This window comes from Hemitrygon akajei, chromosome 2 (assembly GCF_048418815.1).
Source record: "Hemitrygon akajei chromosome 2, sHemAka1.3, whole genome shotgun sequence".
Lineage (NCBI taxonomy): Eukaryota > Metazoa > Chordata > Chondrichthyes > Myliobatiformes > Dasyatidae > Hemitrygon > Hemitrygon akajei.
This window is the reverse complement of record NC_133125.1, coordinates 2243782-2256082: the sequence shown is the minus strand read 5'-3', so window position 1 is coordinate 2256082 and position 12301 is coordinate 2243782. Positions and strand designations below refer to the sequence as shown.

General features: G+C 41.3%; 1 protein-coding gene across 6 annotated transcripts in view; it reads left to right on the top strand.

Moving 5' to 3' along the window:
• The window catches only part of fam81b (family with sequence similarity 81 member B), a 36863-nt gene that overhangs the window by 12837 nt on the left and 11725 nt on the right, over positions 1 to 12301 (top strand). For all 6 annotated transcript variants that reach the window (XM_073066335.1, XM_073066318.1, XM_073066327.1 and 3 more), the window contains exons 4-7: positions 5493 to 5611; positions 7931 to 8060; positions 9142 to 9248; positions 10703 to 10838. In XM_073066335.1, coding sequence (XP_072922436.1) covers positions 5493 to 5611; positions 7931 to 8060; positions 9142 to 9248; positions 10703 to 10838 — 492 coding nt within the window. The remainder of the gene's footprint in view (positions 1 to 5492; positions 5612 to 7930; positions 8061 to 9141; positions 9249 to 10702; positions 10839 to 12301) is intronic.

Sequence of the window (12301 nt, the reverse complement as noted above, 5' to 3'; positions counted from 1 at the left end):
GACTATGGACATGTGGTTGATGTTTAAGGATCTCTTGCAGGATGTTAGGGATGAATTTGTCCCGGTGAGGAAGATAAAGAATGGTAGGGTGAAGGAACCATGGGTGACAAGTGAGGTGGAAAATCTAGTCAGGTGGAAGAAGGCAGCATACATGAGGTTTAGGAAGCAAGGATCAGATGGGTCTATTGAGGAATATAGGGTAGAAGAAAAGGAGCTTAAGAAGGGGCTGAGAAGAGCAAGAAGGGGGCATGAGAAGGCCTTGGTGAGTAGGGTAAAGGAAAACCCCAAGGCATTCTTCAATTATGTGAAGAACAAAAGGATGACTGATTAGAGATAAAAGTGGGAAGATGTGCCTGGAGGCTGTTGAAGTGAGCGAGGTCCTCAGTGAATACTTCTCTTCGGTATTCACCACTGAGAGGGAACTTGATGACGGTGAGGACAATATGAGTGAGTTTGATGTTCTGGAACAAGTTGATATTAAGGGAGAGGAGGTGTTGGAGTTGTTAAAATACATTAGGACGGATAAGTCCCCAGGGCCTGATGGAATATTCCCCAGGCTGCTCCACGAGGCAAGGGAAGAGATTCCTGAACCTCTGGCTAGGATCTTTATGTCCTCGTTGTCCACAGGAATGGTACCGGAGGATTGGAGGGAGGCGAATGTTGTCCCCTTGTTCAAAAAAGGTATTAGGGATAGTCCAGGTAATTATAGACAAGTGAGCCTTACGTCTGTGGTGGGAAAGTTGTTAGAAAAGATTCTTAGAGATAGGATATATAGGCATTTAGAGAATCATGGTCTGATCAGGGACAGTCAGCATGGCTTTGTGAAGAGCAGATTGTGCCTAACAAGCCTGATAGAGTTCTTTGAGGAGGTGACCACACATGTAGATGAGGGTAGTGTAGTGGATGTGATCTACATGGATTTTAGTAAGGCATTTGACAAGGTTCCACATGGTAGGCTTATTCAGAAAGTCAGAAGGCATGGGATCCAGAGAAGTTTGGCCAGGTGGATTCAGAATTGGCTTGCCTGCAGAAGGCAGAGGGTTGTGGTGGAGGGAGTACATTCAGATTGGAGGGTTGTGACTAGTGGTGTCCCACAAGGATCTGTTCTGGGACCTCTACTTTTCATGATTTTTATTAACAACCTGGATGTGGGGGTAGAAGGGTGGGTTGACAACTTTGCAGACGACACAAAGGTTGGTGGTGTTGTAGATAGTGTAGAGGATTGTCGAAGATTGCAGAGAGACATTGATAGGATGCAGAAGTGGGCTGAGAAGTGGCAGATGGAGTTCAACCGGGAGAAGTGTGAGGTGGTACACTTTGGAAGGTCTAACTCCAAGGCAGAGTACAAAGTAAATGGCAGGATACTTGGTAGTGTGGAGGAGCAGAGGGATCTGGGACTACATGTCCATGGATCCCTGAAAGTTGCCTCACAGGTAGATAGGGTAGTTAAGAAAGCCTTAGGGGTGTTAGCTTTCATAAGTTGAGGGATAGAGTTTAAGAGACACGATGTAATGATGCAGCTCTATAAAACTCTATTAAGGCCATACGGAGTACGGTGTCCAGTTCTGGTCGTCTCAGTATAGGAAGGATGTGGAAGCATTGGAAAGGGTACAGAGGAGACTTACCAGGATGCTGCCTGGTTTAGAGAGTATGGATTATGATCAGAGATTAAGGGAGCTAGGGCTTTACTCTTTGGAGAGAAGGAGGATGAGAGGAGAAATGATAGTGGTGTAAAAGATATTAAGAGGAATAGACAGAGTGGACAGCCAGCGCCTCTTCCCCAGGACACCACTGCTCAGTACAAGAGGACATGGCTTTAAGGTAAGGGGAGGGAAGTTCAAGGGGGATATTAGAGGAAGGTTTTTCACTCAGAGAGTGGTTGGTGCGTGGAATGCACTGCCTGAATCACTAGTAAAGTTTAAGAGACTACTAGACAGGTATATGGAGGAATTTAAGGTGGGAGGCAGGGTTTGAGGGCCGGCACAACATTGTGGGCCGAAGGGCCTGTACTGTGCTGTACTATTCTATGTTCACAATTCTGCTGTGCATTTCCCTGAGAACACCTGTTCCCAATTTATGCTTCCAGTCCCAGGACAACTTACAATGACCAATTGACCAGCTAACTGGTATGTCTATGGACTATGGAAGGAAACTGAAGCACCCAGAGAGAACACCATGGGAAGGACATACAAACTCCTTACAGAGGATGCTGAGATTGAACTCCGAACTCTGATGCCCCAAGCTATTTTACATTTACATAAGTACATTTATTTTTCCTTAAGTCTCCGCTTGGATGAGTGTTTCAGCAGCAGACCCATCCCATTGAAAGGTTTGCCCTTTATCCTATTCAGAGATGTTTAATTTTACTGTGCAATCTCATTAGGGAAATAACAGCAAGCATTGTGTTGGGAGATGAAATGATGCATGAGGAAAATACTACTTGCTCTGGCTACAAATGCAGAATAATGTCACGTTCCTTCTATCTTTCATGATATCAGCATGGAAAAATACCAGTATTTTCCAAAGGAGTGAATGCCACAACACAGAAATGTCCCAAAGTATTTTAACTAGTTATTTTCCAATGTCATTCCATTGGGCTTTGTTTGTCACACGTACATTCAGTGAAATGTGTTGTTTGCATCAATGACCAACGCAGTCATTGGGGGCAGCCCACAAGGTCACTACTCATCTGCCACCAGCATAGCATACAAACAACTCACTAACCCTAACCTATACGTCATTGAATATGGGAGGAAACCCACAAACTCCTCAAAGACAGTTGCAGGAATTGAACTCTGATTGCTGACATCTACATTTCACATTGTTTGTCAATGATTTCGATAATGGAATTGTTGACTGTGTAGCAAAGTTTGTGGATGATATGAAGATAGGTGGAGGGGTAGGTAGTGCTGAGGAAGCAATGTGATTGCAGCAGGACTTTGACAGATTTGAAGAATGGGTAAAAAGGTGGCAAATGGAATATAATGTTGGGACATGTATGCATTTTGGTAAAAGGAACAATAGTGCAGACTATTATCTAAATGGGGAGAAAATTCAAACATCAGAGGTGCAAGAAGACTTAGGATTCCTTGTACAAAATTCCTGCAGTCGAGGCCAGGTCAGTGGGTATATTCAAATAGATTCCGGATTGGTCGGCGCATCAAGGGATATGGTGAGAGGGCAGGTGTAGGGGGTTGTCTGGGATCCTGGATCAGCCATGATGAAATGGTGGAGCAGACTCGATGGGCTGAATAGCCTAATTCTGCTCCTATGTCTTATGGTCTTATGGTCTTTTTGTAATAGTGTTACACTAACTGCCACACTATCCATGTGGATAAGTGCTGTGGTTGTATTGAGGACAGTTAACTGCACTTTAGATAGAGCTGCTTGAAATTAGTTACTCATTTTGGCCAATAAAAGTTTGAATCATAAAGTCACGGGTTACAGACATGTGCCCATCCATGCATCATGTCTACAGAGTCCACAACAACCCAATTCAAATCCACAATCAGTCAATTCATGGTTCCGCTCACGATGCCATTCCCTCCCCCCCGTCAACTCTAGCTCCCTTTACTGATTCTTCTGCCACCTACCTGCAATGGGGCAATTTGCGGTACCAATTAACCTACCTCCCAGAATTCCCTTGGGATGCTTGCTTGGTTACTGCAATACCTGGGGGAAGCCCATGTGGTCCATTGAAATGCCATAAGCTCCACACTGATGGGCCGAAGCCTGAATCTTTGTTTCCAGACGGACAAGGAACAGTGGAACACCATAGTGCTGCTCTTTTCCTAACATTGGACTTAAACAATAAAAATATTCCTTCCTTAACTTACTATCATTTTAGTCCCTCAAAAAACAGTAAAGTTGGAGGTCTCATTTTAATATTTATACATTCTGTGGCCACTTTATTAGGTGTGCCTGTACAAGTCAAGTCGTCACTTTTATTGTCATTTCGACCATAACTGCTGGTACAGTACATAGTAAAAATGAGACAACGTTCCTCCAGGACCATGGTGTTACATGACACAGTACAAAAACTAGACTGAACTACGTAATAAAAAACAACACAGAGAAAGCTACACTAGACTGCAGACCTACACAGGACTGCATAAAGTACACAAAAACAGTGTAGGCATTACAATAAATAATAAACAGGACAATAGGGCAATGTGTCAGTTCAGGCTTCAGGTATTGAGGAGTCTGATAGCTTGGTGGAAGAAACTGTTACGTAGTCTGGTTGTGAGAGCCCGAATGCTTTGGAGCCTTTTCCTAGACGGCAGGAGGGAGAAGAGATTGAATGAGGGGTGCATGGGGTCCTTCATAATGCTGTTTCCTTTGCGGATGCAGCGCGTAGTGTAAATGTCCATGATGGCGGGAAGAGAGACCCCAATGATCTTCTCAGCTGACCTCACTATCCGCTGCAGGGTCTTGCGATCTGAGATGGTGCAATTTCCAAACCAGGCAGTGATGCAGCTGCTCAGGATGCTCTCAATACAACCTCTGTAGAATGTGTTGAGGATGGGGGATGGGAGATGGACTTTCCTCAGCCTTCGCAGAAAATAGAGACGCTGCTGGGCTTTCTTTGCTATGGAGCTGTTGTTGAGGGACCAGGTGAGATTCTCTGTCAGGTGAACACCAAGAAACTTGGTGCTCTTAACGATCTCTACCGAGGAGCTGTCGATGTTCAGCAGGGAGTGGTCACTCCGTGCCCTCCTAAAGTCAACAACCATCTCTTTTGTTTTGTTCACATTAAGAGACAGGTTGTTGGCTCTGCACCAGTCCGTTAGCCATTGCTTGTAAATCCAAATATCTAATCAGCCAATCATTTGGCAGCAACTCAAAGCATAAAAGCATGCAGACATGGTCAAGAGGTTCAGTTGTTGTTCAGACCAAACATCAGAATAGGGGAAGAAATTTGATCTAAGTGACTTTGATTGTGAAATAATTGTTGGTGCTGGGTAGGGTGATTTTGATATCTCAGAAACTGCTGATCTCCTGGATTTTCAAGCAGAAATCTCTCTAGAGTTTACAGAGAATGGTGTGAAAGACCAAAAAAAACACCCAGAGTGGCAGTTCTGTGGGAGAAAACACCTTGTTAATGAAAGAGATCAGAGGAGAATGACCAGACTGGTTCAAGCTGACAGGAAGGCAGTAGTATCTCAAATAACCACACGTTACAACAGTGGTGGGAAGAACACCCCTGAATGCACAACATGTGGAACCTTGTAGCAGAAGGCCATGAACATACACTCAGTGGCCACTTTATTAGGTATAGGAGGTAACAGTGCATGTACTATATACAGGATGGTGGTGAATATTGGTAGTTTGGGTTAAGGCATTTGATGTTGTGGTGTTTGTTGAGCTCAGCCATTAGCTTGCAGATGTTTCATCACCAGTTGAGGTCACATCCTGAGTGTGCAGTTGCACCACAATTTCAAAATATAATGTACATGGTAAACACAGAAAATAAAATGTTGTATTTCCCCTAGATTCTGGAAGAGCATATTAGAACAAGAGATGATGTGACTGTCGGCACTAGCTATGCGGTTCTGAGCATGGATCGGAAGCATTTGATGGGTATTGGGGACCTACGTGGAAGAGTTGCCAGGTATGTGGAATGGAGACCAAATCAGGCAGAGAATGGAACAAGTTTATTCATACCTCTTGTTTTGAGGATCTTGCGGTTGCTCAGAATGCTGATAGCTAGACTTGTTTCCAGAGTGGAAATTGCTAATACAAAGGAGGTGTTGGCCTGATGTGTATAATTGTAGTTTCACTTTCCTGTGCTGGCATGTATTTTTATGTAATCACCTATATTCACTCAACTTCATTTGCCCCATCACTGAAATGTTTCAACAACCTAGGCCTCATTTTCAAGGACTCTTCATCCCATGTTCTCAATATTTGTTGTTTATTTATTATCACTGTTTCTCTCTTTTTGTATTTGCAGTTTGTTGTCTTTTGCACACGGGTTAGATGCCTATATTGGTGCTGTCTTTCATTGATCTTACTATGGAATTACTGAGTATACCCACAAGAAATCAAATCTCAGGGTTGTAAATAGTGGACATATCTGTACTTTGATAATAAATTTACTTTAAATTTTGAACTATATTCATGGATCTGTTCAGTGAATTTTCCAGTAATTGTGGTAAAGTTGCTCCTCTATATTTCTAGAAGCTTCTTCGTTTTCTACAGCAAGTGTCACACCACTTGAATCTGACTATTTTATAGGTTAATTGTTATCACAGGAATTTATGTTAGTTCTAGTCTGAGATGACCACAACTACTTTTTCTTTGTCTTTCCTTTGTTCTCTCAGCTTCTCTTTCTTTCTTTATTCTTTATTAACACCAAATGGAATTGCTTAGCAACAGGTTTGATGCCTCATTCTTGACTTCCAGAGAATGTTTGGATTACAAAAGCACCAGGATCTAACAAGACCTAATTTTAAGATGATTGAAGGCAAGAATAGGGGGAATGTCAAAGGTACAAATGCAAAGATATGACACAGAGGCTTCATAAGGCTTTGGTCAGACTGGACTTGGAGTTTTGGGCCCCTTATCTATGAAAAGGTGTGCTGGCATTGGAGAGGATCAAGAGGATTTTCTAGAAAATGACTCTGGGATGAAAGGGTTATCATATGAGAAGTGTATGATGGCTCTGGGCCTTTACCAACTGGAGTTTAGAAGTAAGGCAGGGGGCATCTCACTGAAACATCGAATATTGAAAAGCCTAGATGTGGAGAAGATGTATCCTATAGTGGGTTAGTATAGGACCAGAAGGCACAGCCTCTTAAAAGAAGGCCATCCATTTAGAACAGAGATGAGGAAGAATTTATTTAGCCAGAGGGTAGTGAATCTGTGGAATTCATTGCCACAGACAGCTGTGGAAGCCAAGTTATTGGGTATACTTAGAGCAGAGTTTGATAGGTTCTTGATTAGTCGGACATTGAAGGTTGTGGGGAAAAGGCAGAAGAATGGGGTCCAGAGGGATAATAAATCAGCCATGATGTAATGGCGGAACTGCTCGATGTACCGAATGGTCTAATTCTGCTCCTACGTCTTATGATATTTTTAAACATAGAGAGTGGTGGGTGCATGGAACATCCTGCCAAGGGTGGTGGTAGAGGCAGATACATTAGGGACGTTTAAGAGACTCATAGATAGGCACATAGAGAAATGGAGAGCTGTGTGGGGGAAAAGATTAGACTGATTTTGGAGTAGGTCAAGAAGCTGGCACAACATTTTGGGCCGAATGGCTGGTACTGTGCTGCAATATTTCCTGGCCTGCATGTATCAAAGTAGAGAAATCCTACAATACTAATAAAATAGATTTTCAGAAAACCTAGAATTCTATGAGGTTATGATTTTGAGGATCTGAAGTTCCAGTTTTTACTTGGGACACCCACTTGCTATTTAATTTTTCTTTTTGTGCAACTAAGTACTGACTGAATGTTTCCTGAACTTTCACGGTTTTTTTGAGAACTTAAAAGATTTGGATCTATAGTTTTCGAGATAACAGCTGGTGTCATTTCAAGACTTCTCTTATCCGTTAGGCAATAAAATATCATCCAAGTAATAATTTAATATTTTGTTTTTAGCATCTTGTACTGAATGGTTGACTGGTTCAAGCTATCTTTGATTAAATTAATTTTTGTCCAAGAGCACTTCCCTCTTCCAACTTGTTCATTAGCTTTGCCTTCCTGATCTCTATCTGATTGTTCTTGCATTACAAATAAAACTATATAACAAAAGAAAATATAATTTTAAAGATAACCTCCTGAAGATTAGAAGCATATTTTCCTTTTACAGAAGGAATGCAATCACTCAAATGCAGAGCAAGAAGGAAAATTGGATATGTAGGAAATCTGATGTCCTGTCTATTAAAGCAATGCTGCGATTTTAAAGTACTGTTTTCCATTCTAAGATGTGATGCCAGTATCTCCAAGCTTGCTGGTGATGTTAATGTAAATACGACTGAGATACAGAAAGCAAAGACAGAAATTCAAGACGCCAAGTCTTCTCTCAAATTGCAAATGAAAGAATTGGAAGCAAAGGTTGGTAGCAAATAATTTATGTTAAATTATTTGAATCGAGCTTTTGATTTAAATCATTTTATCCACTACATCAAATGCAAACAAGAAAAATAAGATTATTTACAGTTCTATATATTATTTTTTAGTTTCCAATGCTGAAGGTAGTTAAGAACATTTGTCTGTACCAATACCATGCTTACATATCTGTAGCCTATCCATTTTCACATAATAACACACTCAAAAATGCCAGAGGAACTCAGCTGGTCAGGCAGCATCTATGGAGGGGAATAAGTAATTGATGTTTCAGGCTGAGATCCTTCATCAGGACTGGAAAAGAATGGGGAAGAAGGCAGAATAAGAAAGTTGGAGGAGGGGAAAGGATACAAGGTGGTAGGTGATAGGAGAAGCCAGGCAAGGGGGGAAGGTGTGTGGATGGGAGAAGGGCATGAAGTGAGAAGCTGGGAGGTGAAAAGTAGAAAAGGTAAAGGGCTGAAGAAGAAGGAATATGATAGGATCACATGGTTAAAGAGCTGGAGAGCAACAGAAAGGATCTCACTGAACTCCCTTTGAAGAGATTTAAACTTCTTCAGGGTAGGCATACCTCAGAGAGACTTCACAGTCAGAAACACAAGAGATTCTGCAGATGCTGGAAACCCAGAGCAACACACACAAAATGCTGGAGGACTCAACAGGTCAGGCAGCATCTATGGAGGGGAATACTGTAAATAGTTGGCATTTTGGGCTGAGATCCTTCCACAGGACTGGAACGGAAGGGGGAAGAAGCCAGAATAAGAAGGTGGAGGGAGAGTGGCAATTTACGTCTGTGAATAGATGTACCAGTGTCTTTGAGATGTGGGATAAAAGCAGAGAAGCAGGACTCACAGCTTGCTGTGCCTTGGCTCAGTTTCACATTGATGGTAATACGAAGGTAATGGACACGATTCTGATTGCTCCGTCACAACTGGATTGTTTTTGTAGACGTGTAGATTGTTCCGAGTAAGGAAACTCTGACAGACAGAAGTTTAAGAAAAATGTAATTCTGATCAGCAAAATGATTTTCATAGAAGCTGGAAATTGCCGATTGTCATTGATTTTTGCATAGGTGATGCAACTACTAATGAAAATTGACAACTCAAAACAGGAGCAAAATACAAAAGTAAGGACAGCAAGAGCAGAACGACATCATCAACTTCAGCTCCTAGATCTCAAGTAAACAGTTATCCTCATATGGAGAAATATTTGTAATTTTTTATTGCTGTGGATTTTTGTTTTAACAGACAGACATACTTTATTGATCCCAAGGGAAATTGGGTTTCGTTACAGCCACGCCAACCAAGAGTAGTGTAGAAATTTAGCAATATAAAACCATAAATAATTAAATAATAATAAGTTAATCATGCCAAGTGGAAATTAGTCCAGGACCAGCCTATTGGCTCAGGGTGTCTGACACTCCAAGGGAGGAGTTGTAAAGTTTGATGGCCACAGGCAGGAATTACTTCCTATGAATGTGGTGAAGGTGTATAATATGAAATAAGACAGTGTCAAACTGTTCCATTTAACATTGACCTTGACAATCCCGTGATGTAGCCGAAAGATTAAGGTCAAGGACAGCTCCATCCCACTGTTACCAGACTCAATCTGCTATGATAAGGTGGACTGTACCTCGCTATAATCTTGTACTTTATTGTTTACCAGCACTGCACTCTTTCTCTGTAGCTTTTACCCTTTATTCTGCATTGTTATTGTTTTACCTTATTCTACATCAGTGCAAATGTGTAATGATCTGATTGACAGACAGTGGACTGTATGCAAGACTAGTTTTTGACTGTACCTCAATACGTGTTAATAATAAACCAATTCCAACAGCAACCTGACCAAACTGATTTTATATATAGAACTCTGGCACAATCAAAAATAAATTTACATACCATTACGTTAGAGTCGTAGATTAATTGAAATCTACAGTGCAGAAACAGGCCCTTTGGCCCATCTAGCCATGCTGAATCATTTAAGCTGCCAATTTGCGTCAACCTGCACCGGGACCATAGTGCTCCATATCCTTACCATCCACATACCTATCCAAACTTCTCTCAAACATTGAAATTGAGCTCGCATGCACCACTTGTGCTGGCAGCTCATTGCACACTCTCACAACCTTCTGAGTGAAGAAGTTTCCCATCATGTTCCCCTTAAACTTCTTACCTTTCACCCTTAACCCAGGACCTCTGGCTGTAGTCCCAGCTAACCTCAGTGGAAAAAGCCTGCTTGTATTTACCCTATCTATACCCTTCATAATTTTGTATACCTCTATCAAATCTCCTCACAATCTTCTACATTCTAGACAATTGAGGGGAATTACTTAGGGAAAAAAAATCTTGTATCCAGATTTTATGACAAGTATCTTGCATTGTTCCCAAATATAATAGGGGCTTCTCACTAATTTGAATTCTCGCCTTACATGGCATAATGCTCTGATGTATAGGAATCATTAGAATGGTGATATTAAACTGTTTCCCAAAAATCACTGCAAATAACAAATCCACTTCAGCAAATCAGCTTTACTTTCTATTCATTTGAGGCTGTGACTAATTTATTGAGAGTACTGTAAAAGATATGTTTGAATGTTCCATGAATTGTATAAGTCACTGAACAATATTCTGCAGGATTAATTCTGTTCTGAGTGAAGTACGTGCACAAGTACAACACCAGCAAGAGTGGGCAGAGCAGAAACTGGAGAGAGCCGAGAATGAACACGGGCTAAGTGTCAACCGCTTATTACACTTGATACAAGAGAAAACAGTAAGTTGTTTAATTGATTTTCACTGAAAAAAGCTAGCTAGAATAATCAATTGCACAGAATGCTAATAAAGTATGCAATTAGAATCAAATTTTATCACAGATATATGCTGTGAACTCTGTTGTGTTGCTGCAGCAGTACATTGCAATACATAATAATAAAAACTAAATTACAACAAGAAATCTACACTCATCGGCCACTTTATTAGTTACAGGAGTGGAGCCCAGTGTGGTCTTTAGCTGCTGTAGTCCGTCCACTTCAAGGTTCAACATATTGTGTGTTTAGAGATGCTCTAACATGTGGTTACTTGCGTTACTGCTGTCTTCCTGTCAGATTGGACTAATCAGGCCATTCTCCTCTGACATTTCTTATTAACAAGGCATTTCACCCCCAGAATTGCTCTCACTGGATGTTTTTTGTTTTTCCTACCATTCTCTTAGAGAATGTTGCATGTGAAAATCCCAGGAGATCAATAGTTTTTGAGATATTCAAACGACCAACAACCATTCCACAGTCAAAGTCACTTAGGTGGCATTTCTTCCCCATTCTGATATTTGGTCTGACTGAATCGCTTGACCATGTCTGCAGGTACTTATGCACTGAGTTGCTGCTGGTGATTAGCCGATTGGATATTTGCATTAATGAACAGGTGTAGAAGTGAAGTCTGTACAAAAAACAGTAGTGCAAAAACAGGAAAATCCTGGGATCATGTAACAAGTCCAAGGACTACAAAATCTGTTCATTAAAGAAGAATTTACACCAATAGTTTATAGTGATAAGTTCAAGCAATGTCTCAAAAGGATTTTTTTTACTTAATGTACTGAAGCTTAGAGATTAACTGAGGGTCATTTAAATGGAGCTGTAGGTGAGCCGAATTCACTGCCGGGCAGCGGAGGTTCGGCAGAGGTTTAGAGGAAGCTTATGAGGAGCAGAAGGCAGGAAGTGACGGAAAATTAACAAAGATGGGGAATTCCGGACATTATTGCAGAAATGGAAATCTGCAGATGGATGTTCATTGATAGGAATGGAAGCACATGCAGGCAATCTGTCAGAGTTTGTAAGAGGATAACTGATGCAGGAAAATGATGTGCTCAAGCCTATTAAACATTCATTGAGAACAAATAACATGTTGTAGTCGTAATCACAGAGCTGGTTAAAAGGTCTGCACAACATCGTGGGCCAAAGAGACTGTGTTGCTCTGTGTTCTTCACAACAGTGCTATCTGTACTGAGTGGCTGAAACAGGCAGTTAACGGAAACATTAGCATCTTATTTCGTAAGTTCATGCTTATCAGTTATTGAGTAACGATTAGAAGTTGTATTAGACATTAGTGAGGCCTAATTTGGAGTACTGTGTCCATCTCTGGTCACCTACCTACAGGAAAGATGTCGATAAGCTTGAAAGAGGATGTTGCCAGGACTTGAGGACCTCAGTTATAGAGGAAGGTTGAATAGATTAGGACAAA